The 16,179-nt window shown below is 47.2% G+C and overlaps 3 protein-coding genes across 3 annotated transcripts in view; 2 read left to right on the forward strand and 1 right to left on the reverse strand.

The window, feature by feature from the left end:
• The first annotated feature begins 1,491 nt into the window (after nucleotides 1-1,491).
• LOC111853256 (retinal cone rhodopsin-sensitive cGMP 3',5'-cyclic phosphodiesterase subunit gamma-like) lies at nucleotides 1,492-4,439 on the forward strand. The gene is made up of 4 exons (XM_023829972.2): nucleotides 1,492-1,643; nucleotides 3,020-3,198; nucleotides 3,396-3,436; nucleotides 3,851-4,439. Exons 2-4 carry the CDS (start codon nucleotides 3,053-3,055, stop codon nucleotides 3,925-3,927), a joined length of 264 nt encoding a protein of 87 aa, XP_023685740.1. The 5' UTR covers nucleotides 1,492-1,643; nucleotides 3,020-3,052; the 3' UTR covers nucleotides 3,928-4,439.
• Nucleotides 4,440-6,576: 2,137 nt separating this feature from the next.
• Nucleotides 6,577-11,327, forward strand: LOC111853250 (retinoic acid-induced protein 3). The gene is made up of 4 exons (XM_023829962.2): nucleotides 6,577-7,145; nucleotides 8,833-10,067; nucleotides 10,302-10,357; nucleotides 10,666-11,327. Exons 2-4 carry the CDS (start codon nucleotides 9,053-9,055, stop codon nucleotides 10,762-10,764), a joined length of 1,170 nt encoding a protein of 389 aa, XP_023685730.2. The 5' UTR covers nucleotides 6,577-7,145; nucleotides 8,833-9,052; the 3' UTR covers nucleotides 10,765-11,327.
• An 886-nt stretch (nucleotides 11,328-12,213) lies between these two features.
• LOC111853249 (RNA binding protein fox-1 homolog 2-like) overlaps nucleotides 12,214-16,179 on the reverse strand; it is a 30,310-nt gene continuing 26,344 nt past the window's right edge. Inside the window, exon 13 of the mRNA XM_023829959.2 lies at nucleotides 12,214-15,451. Within this exon, the coding sequence (XP_023685727.2) occupies nucleotides 15,407-15,451 (45 nt within the window). The 3' untranslated portion in view covers nucleotides 12,214-15,406. The remainder of the gene's footprint in view (nucleotides 15,452-16,179) is intronic.

Raw genomic sequence — 16,179 nt, forward strand, 5'->3', positions numbered from 1 at the left:
TACATGACATAGCACACAGCACATTTACAACGACACAAGCGATTACTGCGAACTATTTACAACTGGCATCAGTCCAACATACCGCGCTGTCTGCCAGTACCTCTGCGCTACAATACAATCAATAATTATATTATCAAATGAAGTCATTCTTTACGTACTAATTATGCACGTACATTCTGTATTAATAACCAGTCATTTGTAATATAATTATTTGTAATTTGTTATGCATTTGGTTTGAATAGACAGACGGAACAGGTTACTTCGACAGTAAAGCATCTTACCCTGCAGCGGCAGGATTTGGCGTCAGACTTGGCAGGATGTCGTGGGTGTGGTTCGGGCGACAAGACCTGACACTATTACAGGCGAGTTAAACGTCTGCGAAAGAGATAACCAGCATTTCGCGGTACAACAGCATCGTCCGGGTGAGGACCGCTGTGAACAGGCAGGAGGAGCTCAATGAGCGTTACACAGATTAATTTTGACATTAAATCACTTTGCTATATCTGGGGGCATAACATTACAAACTGCAGTGCAAGCAGAGTTTAAGCCCTCAAGGTTAGCATCACATATCAGCAACGTCATGTGACATAACCACCATAACCAGCGTGAGGAGGTCACGTCTCACACCTGGACCTCACGGAGACCCGGGTTCAGACACCCTGAGCACTCTTCAGACTGCAGCATGTCGTAGGAATAGAGGTGTCGCAGAATACGGGAAGCTCGTTTCCATGCAATGATTCCGATACGAAGAGGCCATGTGCGGGAGCTCAAGGTCACTGCGCTTCCTACCCGTACATAATCCCAATTAACACGCTCAGGCCCACGCAGGAAAATCGTGGGACATGAATGCCTTGTCCACACGTACACGGGTATATTTTAAAACGGTGTTTTTCCTCCTCCGTTTTAAAAAAAAATCCCCGTCCACACGAACATTGTCTTCTAAAAAATTTCCGTCCACATGAAACCGCTGAAATGCTCTTGTTCAAATATGATATCCTTGCTAACGCTACCATTTTTTCCTGTTCATTTCCCGTTTAATTTAAAAATTTTCAAATAAATCAGTAAGTAATATTTGTGTATTAATGCTAAACGACACATGGAGAATGGTATTAATATGGTGTACAGAATGGCATGCACTAGGGCGTCAGTTACATTATCAGTTTGCTGTTCTTGCGCAGTTCTCTAATGAAAATTTTCACCTTAAGCTGGAAACAAACTAAAACACTCCCCAAAAATGAAGATAAAAGACTGGGTTTTTGTCGGGTTCTGAGACTATTATGCATATAGTGCCCTTTCACACCTCTTGACCCCGGCCTACAACTTATGTTTCATAAGTAATCCGAGTGATTACTGAGTGATTACTGAGTGATTACTGTACCGTAGAGCGCCTCAGTCAAAAGCCACTGTCAGCGAACACTTGCAGGCTAGGGCCCAAGATGGGGGGGGGGACAAGCTGGCTGGCATTTCATCAGGATGAGGCGTACGATTGGATAACTGGATGCAGGGGATTAGAGAGAGCGGGGTTTATAAAAAGCAGAGACGCCGAATAATCTCCACCCGCTGTCCAGTGAGTCTCTGTCCTGCACCTCCATCACTCGTCCTCAGGGGAGACAGGGGTTGCCTGGAAGACGTGGATAAAGCAGGTAAGAACCGCTTCTTTCCTGTTACCTGTGGAGGGTTTGGGCCACTGGGACACGCACAGGCCCTGTGGCTACCTGTCCAGTTTACGGTGGGCGCTGTGCTGCAGTGTATGCAGAATTGCATTCGTAAATACATTCCCAATACAGAAATTCTATGCTGATGTTTGCATGGCTTCCATTACAAGATTAGGGTGAACTGGGAGCATTGTCACTGCAGAGATACATGAGATAAAGGTACCTACTGCATGATTCCATCCAGTATTACGGCGTGTCTGTGTAGAGTGGCCTAAGGCTATGTTGCCATGACGATGACCCTCAGCCAAAGTGTGCCGGGGGACGAGTCAAGGCAAGGAGGAGAGACAGAGCTCAGGGCTGAAGGAATGTGGGTCAGGGTGGCTCAGCGTAGAGGAGAAAGACCGCAGGCGTCACAAAAGGCAGTGAGCACTGGAGCTGTTTTCCACGCCTCAGGATGTGCTCTGTGAGCCTTACTGTCAAGGGACTGCTGGGTGCCCCAATTCCACCCAAAAAAACCCAACAAAAGCCAATCCAAAATAACACAGGAATGACGTAATGACTTATACCCTCTCAGGTAGATTAACCAGCTTAAAGAGAGCTTATGATTCTGGTTGGGGTGGGGAGGGGGGTAAACTGGCTGTAAGCGCGGAGGATGACGACAGAGGAAAGGCGCAACTCATATGTGCAGAAAAAAAGAGGAAGGAAACACATGGCTGGAAAAACTGGTAAGAGGATGAGGACATAACAAGCAGATTGAGGAGGGATTACCAGGCCGGCGCTGCACTGCGAGGTCACTGGAATTAACCAGCATTACCAGCAGGTTGTGATCCTGTAACAGCATTTCCAGCTCAGGCCTTGAGCACTAGCTGGCAAACGGCACGGGACAAAGCTTGAAGATTAAGCCAAATGCTGTCTCTCGCAACGGGTCTGGCAGACAGCGGGCTGCATGGAAGGGCCTCCCCCTCCCCCTCCCCCCCCCCCTCGCCTCTGAACGGAGTCCTGTCTCTCTTTAGCCTCCTGGGATGTGGCATGCGGGTGTGCGGAATCGCAGGTTGTGCTGCGTCGACATTTTGCAACACGATTGACGCGAGGCTATAACTCTCATCCGCAGTATGGGGGCGGGGGGGTGGGATACGGGGAAGCCAAGAGACGGAGGGAGGGGTGGAGAGATGGAGAGCGAAAACAGAAAGGGAAGAGAAGTGAGGCAGAAGTGGAAGCTGAGACCTACAAAGATTAAAAAAAAAGAGAGATGAAAGACCCCAGAATATGAGGGGGGGAGATTTAACAAGTAAAAGACAAACAGAAAATAAAGATAGAATGAGAAACTAGTGCGACCTTCATGGTAAGATGATGTCTCTGCGCAGATCTCCCCCCCACACACACACTAAGCCGCGAAGATGAACTGCCAGCCCCCCGCAGGAAGTGCTCTCGCCACTCCGGCCGGCCCTGGGGGGCCCTCCACACCCAAGAAGGGCCCCCCCAAGTTTAAGCAGAGGCAGACGCGCACATTCAAGAGCAAAGCCCCCAAGCCGGGACAGAAAGGGTGAGTCACCTCAGCAGGTTACAGTGACACCGGCTGCGCAGCCCTGCAGTACAGATATGACAGTGACACCGGCTGCGCAGCCCTGCAGTACAGATATGACAGTGACACCGGCTGCGCAGCCCTGCTGCACAGATATGAATCAGGAGGAAGCCACACACAGCTGTCAGCACATCACAGCGGCTCTTGCCTTCCCTCAGGTTTGGGGACGACATCCCTGGCATGGAGGGGCTCGGCACAGGTAACTATATATATATCTGTATATCCATTAGTAACTGTAACTATTACTGGATGTTCTCCAAAAAAAATCCCCTGGGATCCACCCATCCATCTGTCTATCGTTCTGTCTATCCATCATCCACCCATTTATCCATCTGTCCGCCTCTCCGTCCATCCATCCATCCATGCACCCATCTGTATCCATCCATCCCTCATCCATCCATCCATACACCCATCTGTCTATCCATCAGTACATCAACTTGTCCATCCATCCATCCATCCATCCATCCATCCAGGTTTGAACTCCTTTGTTTTGTGTAACGCTGCTCCCCCACACTGTCACACAGCCCTGGAGGTCCTGCCCATACAGGCACTTAGTCTGGCCAGCAGGGGGCGTCGGTGGCCGCGCTCTGACTTTCTCACTGCCCCCCCCCAGACATCACCGTCGTCTGCCCCTGGGAGGCCTTCGGCGACATGGAGCTCAGCGACCTCGCCAAATACGGCATCATCTGAGCACCGCGGCCCCTCCCTCACCATCTGCTCCGCTACGCCCCCTAGAGCCAGGCCCGGCTCCCGACCTCCAGCTCTCCTCCCTCCAGCCGTTACGCTCCCATGTGTGTGTGTGTCCGGGTGTTTCCTGCAGCGTGACCCTTCCATCTCCCGGCAACAGCGGCGCAGTAACCTTCATATATAGCGCCCCAAACCTTGTGCTTGGCTTATAGCAGTCGAGTATCAGTAAAGCTTGTACTCACTCCTGCATTGGTACTATCTGCCGCACGGTCTTTGCCCTCATCACAGCCTGGTTTTTCTGCGACTGTGAATGTTAAGCGATATTTTTAAACACTGGAATGTACTTGTGAAATGACTGTACTTGTAAATAAGGTGCAACACCTACTGAGTAGTAATGAGGCAAACGGTACAATTATAAATAAAATTACCATGTAAAAACACAGCATAATGGCCCTCGCCCCCCCTTCCCCCCTCCCGATCAACTCTGTAATATAAAGCTTTTGCTCATATACTTTTTATAGTGACGTCTGCTTAGCATGGATTACCATTAGCACATGTTCAATAAAATTCAATTTTAAGTTCTTCATCTTTCGAGTCTTTGGAAGGGTGTCCAAATCTTGCATTTGAACAAAAATCTTTGCTTTCCAAACATGTCATCAGTAGACGTTCCTCTAGCTTTAGGGCCTAATTTCATTTTTAAACATTAGTTACACGACAGTAATGTTCACTGATAGAATAATAATTCTAATTCTTATTTTTATATACACTCACCTAAAGGATTATTAGGAACACCTGTTCAATTTCTCATTAATGCAGTTATCTAATCAACCAATCACATGGCAGTTGCTTCAATGCATTTAGGGGTGTGGTCCTGGTCAAGACAATCTCCTGAACTCCAAACTGAATGTCAGAATGGGAAAGAAAGGTGATTTAAGCCATTTTGAGCGAGGCATGGTTGTTGGTGCCAGACGGGCCGGTCTGAGTATTTCACAGTCTGCTCAGTTACTGGGATTTTCACGCACAACCATTTCTAGGGTTTACAAAGAATGCTGTGCAAAGGGAAAAACATCCAGTATGCGGCAGTCCTGTGGGCGAAAATGCCTTGTTGATGCTAGAGGTCAGAGGAGAATAGGCCGACTGATTCAAGCTGATAGAAGAGCAACTTTGACTGAAATAACCACTCGTTACAACCGAGGTATGCAGCAAAGCATTTGTGAAGCCACAACACGCACAACCTTGAGGCGGATGGGCTACAACAGCAGAAGACCCCACCGGGTACCACTCATCTCCACTACAAATAGGAAAAAGAGGCTACAATTTGCACGAGCTCACCAAAATTGGACAGTTGAAGACTGGAAAAATGTTGCCTGGTCTGATGAGTCTCGATTTCTGTTGAGACATTCAAATGGTAGAGTCAGAATTTGGCGTAAACAGAATGAGAACATGGATCCATCATACCTTGTTACCACTGTGCAGGCTGGTGGTGGTGGTGTAATGGTATGGGGGATGTTTTCTTGGCACACTTTAGGCCCCTTAGTGCCAATTGGGCATCGTTTAAATGCCACGGCCTACTTGAGCATTGTTTCTGACCATGTCCATCCCTTTATGACCACCATGTACCCATCCTCTGATGGCTACTTCCAGCAGGATAATGTATCATGTCACAAAGCTCGAATCCTTTCAAATTGGTTTCTTGAACATGACAATGAGTTCACTGTACTAAAATGGCCCCCACAGTCACCAGATCTCAACCCAATAGAGCATCTTTGGGATGTGGTGGAACGGGAGCTTCGTGCCCTGGATGTGCATCCCACAAATCTCCATCAACTGCAAGATGCTATCCTATCAATATGGGCCAACATTTCTAAAGAATACTTTCAGCACCTTGTTGAATCAATGCCACGTAGAATTAAGGCAGTTCTGAAGGCGAAAGGGGGTCAAACACCGTATTAGTATGGTGTTCCTAATAATCCTTTAGGTGAGTGTATATACATTTCCAAAACACAGTTTTTAAATTATTCAATATCTGAAATTTCAATTTATTAAAAAAAAAAAAACTCAAAAGTTGATCTGGTAATATGTGCAGTGGTTAGCACAGTAGTGCAGTGGTTAGCACAGTAGTGCAGTGGTTAGCACTGTTGCGTCACACCTCTGGGACCAGGTGCAGTTTGAATGCTCACCCTGTCGCTGTCATGGGGTTTCCTCTGGGTCCTCCCCCCTCAGCCAAAAAACATGTTATAGTGAGCTGGAGTTGCTTAAAGTTGTTGGTGCCCCTTTCTACTCCTGACCTTTGACCCCTTGCTTCTGGAACAGGCTCATGACCCAGCACAGTAGGCAGGGAAAATAAATGGGTCTAAATATCAGATACAGTAATTCCAGCTCAGTCATAATCCAGTGAACTGCTTTAATGTTAAACGCCACAACATTAGCTGGCAAAGGAAGAAGCTACCAAGGACTTATGATAATTTGCATGCATTTTCCCCCCTCCCTGTCTAACAGAGTTAAACAAATGACCCAGTTATCAGCTCCTCCACGCACACACAGACACACAGACACACACACACACACGGCCTGCACAGGCATGACTGGGCGTCAGGCCCGGCTGACGTGCACCGAACGTTGGCCATTCTCGCCAGATGTGCTGCCACATGCCTGCGTTCTCGGCAGCCTGTGATCGGTCGCCGCCAGAGACAGCGGCCAAAACGCTGACGAGCAGAAACACAGCTCCCAAATATTCGCATTCCGCCGGTCAGGGGGACGGGCGGAGCAGGCCGGATCGCCCCCACGGGCCGAAGAGAGCGGACCCCGATAGGGTGACTGCGGGGAGCCCCATGAAAGACAGTAGTGTGCTACTGGCGGGGGGCGCCTGTCCCAACACGCTAGAACTGCTCGGGTTGGATTGGTGTCCGTACAGGTTTCACGGCCCCTGGCTGAAACACGCCTTCTTTAAAGGCAGAGATTGGAGGGGGGGCCTGTTACTCCCCCTCTTACCTGTCAATGTAAATCAGGGATTTAAACAAACAATCCCGTCTCTGGTGTCAAAGCCTCACCCACCCTCAGTTCTTCCTCCTCTCTCTCGCTACACGACTCGGCGCAAAGACATGGGGATACATGCTGATCAGAACTGACCTGAAGTCCAACAGTCTCTACCGACGACCAATAACGGCAGCAAATGGCTGCAACAAGCAGGATAAAAGAGGAACAGTAACTCTGGATCGAAGGTAAGCTTGTTTCCTCCTTTAAATACTCCTGTTAATACTTAGAAGTATCTAAAAAAAAGTATTACACAAGTGAGTAACACTGGCAAGTCAGTAATGGAGAGACGGACAACACCCACTGAAGAGAAATTGGTATTTCTTGGATAAATAATTTGCCTCAGGTCTGCTAAATGTCTATAATTGAGAAAATTGTTTCTGGGTAATTAATTTCAAATGAACAAAATCAGAATTTACTCTGATTAAACATCAAAGGTTACTGGGCACAATGAGGAGCGAATGTTTCAGCATCACGGTGTGAAGTGTGAGTAACTGCTCTTTAAACTCACGCAGAATAAATGTTGTGGCACGTTTGTGGCAGAGCACAATGAGAATCCGTATGAAAAGATAACATTATAAATGTCAGCCTTTTAATCTCTGATGCACAGACAGCAGCGCTATTGTGAACTGAAGGAAATGGAATCCGCTTATCGAGCGTGTGCATCTCTCTCAAATTCAGCAGTGCTCTCTAAATCACCACAGCCATTAACCGCCCACACATTCACGCCACCATTGCGGAGAGATAACTTTAGGTAGATCTCTGTCAGAAGCTGGTTGGGTTGAGTTCAGTCCCGTGCTTGGTTTGTGGGTAAATACAAGCTGGGTCATTATCACAAACTCATTACCGTAACATCAATTTTCTCTAATTCTTAAAATTATTTTGACTCAAATTATGCTACTTCATTGTCTAAACTGCCAATTTTACCTCTAGAGTAGTTAATCAGTTTTATTCTATTACCATTTATTTAGGCAATAAATAAGGTTTATAGTTAAAAATATAGTTTCAAATCCAGGGCAATGGTTATGGAGATGAGAAAAAACAGTTGAGCAAAAAAATATGCATCATTAATAGTTGATTGTTTATTGTGGGTTACATGTATACAATGAAGATGAAAGATTTAAAAATATTTACCTAGTTTTGAGTTATATCTGAACTTAAAACTGTTACAGTAATCAGATTTCTGGCTACCTATATGGGGAAAAGGGATTTAAAAAATTCTGTAAATCAGTGCAACAATAACAATTTTAATATACCTACATATACCAAACACTTTGCTAAGGCTCCATCAATTTCTCTACACAGAAAACACTGTAGTCCATTGTAACTTTTTTTTTTTTAACTTGTTGGGGGAAATGACTCAGGTGGAGGTCAGGCAACATGTTGGGGCAGAACTGAAGGAACAAAAGTCCCAGCATCTAAACACCAGTTACATGCCTACAAAGGAATCCATCCCTCTGCTTTAAGCTCCAGTCCTGTTCAGTCTGAATTGCTGGAACTTTCTATCATGTGCCCCACACACAACATAACCAACCCTCTGACAATCTGAGCTACAGGATTCCTTTTCAACTATACACAGTTCATGTTGATAGATCAATTCTCTAATTTAGGCGCTTTGTCTACCTTTCATTCTGGCTTCTCCCCAGTATTTCTCAACATGGTCCTCATCATGCCCCCCCCCCCCCCCCAAACGCTACACATTTCTGCTGCCTCCCAGGTACCGGTAGGTTTAGGGTTAGAAAAAGCATGGACCATCTGCGGGAGGGGGATCCTTAGTGATACCATTACTAACACTTCAGTATCACACTGTCACTTACAATATCAATCCAGGACACTGTGCAGTAACGTTCTCCTTCATTCCTTTTAAACTTTCAGACAGAGCGGCATTTTCCATGGGGAAGAAGCGAGCACAAGCCCACGAGCCAACGACTTGTCATCAGGCACCGTGAATGAGAGCCTAACAGAAACTCTTCAATAAGACAGATCACTCCTCCGCCACCCCCGGAGCCCCCTCCAGCAGAGACCAAACACCGCTAACGTCCAATAACAGCCTGACCGCTCTAGGCACAGACGGCAAGACTCGCCTCCCACTGCAATGAACTCCAATCAGTCCAATACCACCTCTGCCCCCAAACCGAACGGATACACGCCCACTCACCAAATGGCGTCTGGGTGTGGCTCCAGCCTCGACCCGAGCTTCTCCTTCCTCTGTGACACGGAGGCTGCCTGGGGAATCGTGGTGGAGACTTTGGCAGCCCTGGGCCTGCTCGTCACCTTGGCTCTGCTTTTCGCTACCATCGCCTGGACCACGTGGACGTCCCTACGACATCGCCCCCTAATGGCCACGGCGGGGACTGCGACATCCTTGCTGCTGTTCTTGGTGGGGACGGCGGGAATGTTCAGCCTGACCTTCGCCTTTGTGGTCCGGCTCGACCCGGCCACGTGTCCGACCCGGGTCTTCCTCTTCGGCGTGCTCTCGGCGCTCTGCTTCTCGGCGCTGGTGTCGCGCAGTCTGGCCTTGCGGGGCCTGGTGCGGGGCTGGGCCGAGGCGGGCCTCACGCTGGCCCTCAGCTCCGTGCAGGCCGTCGTGGCTGCGGAGTGGCTGCTCACTGTGCTCGTCCGTGACCAGCAGCCGTGCCGCTACTCCCAGGCCGAGTTCGTCGTGCTCCTCATCTATGTGCTGTGCCTCGTCTCCGCGGCTCTGTGCTGCTCCGTATCCTGCCTCTGCCTCTTCGGGTGCCCCAGGAAGGAAGCCCGTAACCGGGCCGGGGCCCAGGCGCTGCTGCTCTGCCTCACCGTCACACTCTCCGTGGCCGTCTGGGTGGTGTGGATCACACTGCTGACGTGGGGAAACTGGGAGATGGGCCGCAGGCCGCTTTGGGACGACCCGGTCCTGAGCGTGGCGCTGGTGTCCAACGCCTGGGTGCTGCTTCTCGGACACGGGCTGGCCCAGGCGGCCATTCTGCGGCAGACGCTACGGAGCGGGGAGGAGACCCCGCTGGACTTCACGGGCTGGACTAGCCCCAGTGGCGAGATGGCCGGGCTGCAAGGGGTCAAAAAGACGGGGCGGGAGAACCGGAGCTTCGAAAGCGACAACCAGGACTGGAGAGGTGAGAATCCCTCAGGCACTGTAGAGGACCTGCTGTATTTCCTTAACAGTGCATATCCAAAGTAAAAAGCAGGAGCCAATCTACACACTCCGTAACACTGCCAACCAAATGAGACACATCAGCGGCAGATAACAGGGGCTGCTGACAGTCTGGCTGTGTGACGGTGACGCAGCACCCTCGCAGGTGAATAGAGACCAGAGCTGACAGGTGGATGCTGATGAATTTATTTTGCAGGTAAACGGAACAACGCGGCAATACGCTCGCCGTACGAATCAGGATTCTCCATGTCGGTGAGTTCAGCGTAATTACACCCATAAACACAAAACAGACAGGCTCTATACAAGATCTTACCATGCATAACGGCGCCACTCACTAACACACACAATATGTATACATTTCTTTCTCAGCTATAAGGTTAAGTTTTTTTTGTATTCACCCTTTGTTGAAATTGCTCGCGAGTGGGCGATCTTATATTCCACCCCTGCATGCACACTATCACACTATTAGGACTGTAATAATGTAATTACTGACACATGTACGAACGCTCCTTCCACAACGCGAACCACATCGCTTTAATGTCACGGGTGCTGTGTTATAGGACATAGACCCTGGGAAAGACTACAGCATCCCACGACCTCAGACCACCAACACCGATGTGCCCTACGAGGATTACTACGGTCGCAGGCTGTCCAGCTAGAGACCAACATCGTTTGAACCTTCACAGATCCTTTAGACCTAATCACGTTTGTTTACATCCCAGCCTGGTTCGCAGGTTGTTCTATGTACAACCTTTATTCTCTAAAGCTATGACTTCCTGTAAATTATTAATTTAAATCACTAAAACACTCTTTTTAACTATCCGCGCAATTATTTCATTAATGGTACCTGAACAGCGCACATTTTGACATAGTGACAAGGTAAAATTCTAACCATTACCTGAAACTCATTAGCATCAAGTTGATTATTACTTGTCATTTATATAAACTACTTAAAACGGAAAAAAGCTGAAATACCAAAAGTACTTCAAAAGTAGGCTACCTGCAGTTACGGGGTTGCGACATAGCCGAGTAAAGCCAATTTCGAAGTGTATTTTAAGCTATTTTTTATTTTTATTTTCTAAAATATAGGTGCAGATGTATTAAAATACACAGATTTAACGAAATGCCATCCTGTGTTAAACCATTTTGTTGACTGCCTCTTCCACAATACTAGCAGCCTGTATTATACGCTTCTCTTATTAAACGTTTGTTTCGTTCTTAATTTCGATGTTATGATTCATAATACAGACAAGGAATAATCAGGAAGTCATAAAAAGCAGAAGATTCACTGCAGTTTCTTCCTCCGTTTTTAGAAACATTTTTACTAGGGTAGCATTTTTTGTTTTCAACGGAACCGCAGCCGCCAAGATCAAGCCGGTGCTGCAACAGGGAACAAAGAAGAGCTATACCCGAGCCCACCACACGGGGGCATCTTCAGCTTGTGTGCCACTGGACGAGCCAACTTACCGGTCCTTAGGGGTCACTACAAGTCACAAAAAGGTAACTTCTCTGTTGGATCCATATTCCCCAGAGACATTCGTCCTTCCACAGCAGGAACCAGTTCTTTGTAAGGCGAAGCCAAACATACATTTGGGAAGGACATGCTACTGTCAAAAGTGTGGCTTAAGCGAGAAGGGTTCTTTGACTTTCTTGAGGGCTTTCTGTTTGACACAACCGGGCATTATGGATATTTAAAGAAATAATAATAATGTGGTTTGGAGGAGGTACATGAACTGGTTTTTGCGGTCACAGCACCGAGTCAGTTAGCAGAAGGGTCCCTTGAGCAGTTGAAGTTAAGGAGCTTTGCTCAGGGAGCTCGCGGGGGTGCAATAACTCTACTGGCCACAGGTTTCACACCGATAGGATAATACACTAATGGTACGATGCGAGCATTAACGCAGTTTTCTTTTTAACTCGAACCGGAGACCTTCTCGCTAAGCATACCTTTTCCATCATCTGAGAAAATGCACCCCCCCCCCTGTGGCAAGTCTTATGTATAGGGAGCGTTAAATGTTACCTCCCTGCAGCGGAAATGTAATTCCGAATAAATTTAAACAATGTCATTTAAGCTATGGGGTGACGAGGTAAAAAGGGAACAGAGGCAAAAGTAAAAACCAAACAAACTGTTTATATATATACACATTCAATAAACACAGAAAACAAAGCATACATGGCGAATGGGAATAAGGAGAATAATAATTATTATAATAAAAATACACTGTCAGTTTCATTGCAAATCCATGGGACAGGCCGGAGCAATGACAAACTGTTCAACAAAAGTACGTGAGTGTTACCGGGGTCATCGCAGACCCCTAAACGCCCGGCCAAACAGGACGGACCCCCGCAGGTCTGGGTTGCTCTGGATGGGGGTGGTAGTACCGCCCCTTGAGCGCTTCCGCACAATATCATCCCTAATCGGTGCGATCCGAACTGTCCGGGGGGGACGGGGACGGACGGGTGCTGTGCACTTATCCGCTGTCACACACGGCCAGGTGCTTGGATCCGGTTTCAGCGCTGGATATTTGGTGTCCAGATGATATTTAACACTGACACACTATTCAAAGGCTTAACAGGCACGCCCCCCTCCCCCGCATCACATTAAAAATGAAACTGCAGCTCTCGAAATTACTTTAACACAAGGTAATATTTAAACCGCCTTCATAATTTCGTATTAACGAAAAAGGAAAAGCGTTGCGGTAAAATTACACAAAATCGTCATGACCACATGTAAAAATGACAGCTGATAACCGCCGACTGATCTTCATTTATGACATATCCATCCGGTAGGGGGATGGAGCTGCTGGAGGAGCCGGAGGAAGACGCTCCATCACGCCGCCGCCCGCAAGCGGCTCTCAGCCCGGCGCGCAGTATCAGGCCCCTATGAATACCTATAAAAAAAACACCACCGCGCAAAAACTCCGCACTAGTGTTCATCCTTGTTCAGTCATGTGTCTTAACACGCACCTGTTAAAACCTCCCACTCCACCAGTTAAAAAAAGACGAACTTATATTCAACTCGAAAAAATAAAACGTGTCTCCAAGCGACTCCTTGAAATATGGCTCAGTCCCAACATCGTTTCACAAAACACCATCTCCCCTGAAGAGGCCGCTAAATCTATTTAAAACCCCCACATACCTACGTAAATATATTAAACTGTGAAAGGACTTACAACAATCGCTTCCGTTCCAATGCCAACATTTTTTACTTACGAATTACCGCCCATCCATTCCCTGCTGTCTTTCCGTCACAATCTCATGCCATATATAACCATTTCCTAGTCAAACATACATACATGCACCAACTTCAAGTCGGAACACATTTTCTTCCGTTTTCAAAAATCAAGCAACTTGCATTCTAGTGTTTAAAACCGTTTAATCATCGCGTCGTAAAACGCATTGCGCTGCAGGTATAAATAAATGACCGCTAGAAGTTGTCACGGTCGCTAAGAACCCAACCGTTCGGTATCGGAAAAGCATGGTTTTTAAAAACTGGTATCTGAATTACCCATTTCAGTACATAATACATAAAACGGGCGGATCTCACTTTTTTCTTAAAAAAAAAAAAAAAAAGGATCATTTTAAGCTATACGTAAATAGAACAGCTAAAAGAACAGCAATCATATGAAATACGACCAAAATGTGCTTCCAGAGGGAATCTTTGGAATCAAAGGAATTAAAAGATACCATATTCTGAATATATGAGGTTATACAGAACAGCACTATGACAAAAGCTATTTATACATGTCTGTCTATGGCTGCCTTTCCCACAGCACTGTAAGCAGAATGCAGTGACCTCCATACATATCGCACTGCATCATCCAGAAAGCAGAAGGTGATCTTAAACTTTATGTATGGGACCTGCTCCACTGCTGAGAGAAGGGACACTGGCTTAGTGTCACTCAGTAACATACTCAAACACCAGCCCACCCCCCACCCCCCAAAAAACCCTGAGTTTATTATCCATAATGACTTCAAGCCAGTTCTGACTACCTGTGGTTATCTTCAATGCGCTCATTCAGTCACCCAAAGCCAGCCGGAGCTGGGGGGGCCATACTACTGATGACAGCACAATCTCCCCCCCCCCCCATTTTCAACCCCTTCTCTCCTTTCCTAAGGAGCCTAGTCAAGAAATAAAATCAAACAGCATGTGTGTAAAAATGTAGGTCAGATGCTTCTGTGGATGCAATTAAATGGTAGTTAACAGTAAATACTCAACCAGCAATGATAAACGATAATCATGATCAGAGACCATTAACTCTATAGTACAATAATAATAATAATCATAATAATCAATTCTAGGCTGTCAAGCAATCCCATTTACACATTTGTACATTATTATTAGTACTGTAGTTCTGTTTTTTGTGACATATTCCAGAGACAAAAAACACATTACTGAGGTAATGAGGATTTAAAACAAAAAAAATTAACACGAGGAGCAGGACCTTTGACACACCCGGCTGGTAGTGAAACGCAGGCAGAGCTGATCTCTCCTCCGCTCCCTGCAGTCAGCGCAGACCCGGAGAGTCTTAGAGTTACTCCTTAAAGAAACGGCAGTGGACGGACGGACAGGGACACACACACACACACACACACACACACACACACACACACTAGTGTTGCATCAGTGGTGATGTCATTTTATGTCTGGGGGCTGGATATCTCTCTCTCTCTCTCTCTCTCTCTCTCTCTCTCTCTCTTCCCCCCCCCCCCCCCCCGCCTCCCTCTCTCTCATCGTCCTCCTTCCACGTTGCAGTTTGTTTCCACTTGGGTCCCGGGTGTCGCGACCTCAACATCATGGATCTTAACACTTTGTAGTGAGCTTGAAGCTTCCACCATCCCTCTGTGGTCCACAGTTAAAAAGAAAAAACAAAAAATTAGTTTCTCCACGCCTTTGTGTGTCTGTGGGATGGGGGCCTGTTTTTCTCTGTACTGTCGGTGGGTGTGATTCTTCGGCCGGGTCAGAGGGTTAGGGTGAAACCGCAGCTGTCTGCTCCGGGGGCGATGTTAGGCCGCCGCACGCCTCTCATTCAGCCCCACGCTGTTCCACGCGGACGGGCTGCTCCTCCTCTGTTCAGCTGTGGTGACGGCTTTGCCGTTTAAATCGCCGTTGCCTTTGAATGCATTTGGGGCCGAGCTCTCATTGGCTGCCGTGAAGCCAAGGTGACAGGGTGTCAGCTGACTGATGGGCGGTCATCGTTACCATGTCTGTGGAACGCAGGTTTCCAAATGAAGTGTATGAAGTCAGGGTCGGGGAGTGGGCGAGGGAGGGGGGCGAGAGGGGTCCGTGGAAATGGAAGCCGTTTAGTATGGCGCAAATCTGCTGTATCCACCCCGGTACAGACTGGCCTGTGTGAGGAGACAGAGAGGTTAAGATCTCAGCACACAGCCACCAAACAAACAAGATCTGCAGAGCCACAAACGGCCATAACAGATACATGATAAAAGGTGCTTCTCTAAATTCCCTGCAGAGCCACAAACGGCCATAACAGATAAATGATAAAAGGTGCTTCTCTAAATTCCCTGCAGAGCCACAAACGGCCATAACAGATACATGATAAAAGGTGCTTCTCTAAATTCCCTGCAGAGCCACAAACATCCATAACAGATACATGGTAAAAGGTGCTTCTCTAAATTTCCTGCAGAGCCACAAACGGCCATAACAGATACATGGTAAAAGGTGCTTCTCTAAATTCCCTGCAGAGCCACAAACGGCCATAACAGATACATGATAAAAGGTGCTTCTCTAAATTCCCTGCCGAGCCACAAACGGCCATAACAGATACATGATAAAAGGTGCTTCTCTAAATTCCCACCACCACCCCAAACCAGATTCTGCTAAACATTCTACATTTTATACATTTAGCAGATGCTCTGATCCAAAGTGATGAACAGGTGAGGCAAATAGCACAATGCAAACATATAGTACCAGACAAAAGTTCAGACACACCGTCCCACAGAGAGGTTTATATGAACTATTCTCTACATTTTAGAATAATTACAAAGACATAAAAACTAGTCTCAGCTCTGGGGGTTGGAACTCAGAAGGATGCTGGTTCAAATCCCTGGGTCAGAAG

The sequence above is a fragment of the Paramormyrops kingsleyae genome, chromosome 22 (genome assembly GCF_048594095.1).
Source record: "Paramormyrops kingsleyae isolate MSU_618 chromosome 22, PKINGS_0.4, whole genome shotgun sequence".
Taxonomy (NCBI): Eukaryota; Metazoa; Chordata; class Actinopteri; order Osteoglossiformes; family Mormyridae; genus Paramormyrops; species Paramormyrops kingsleyae.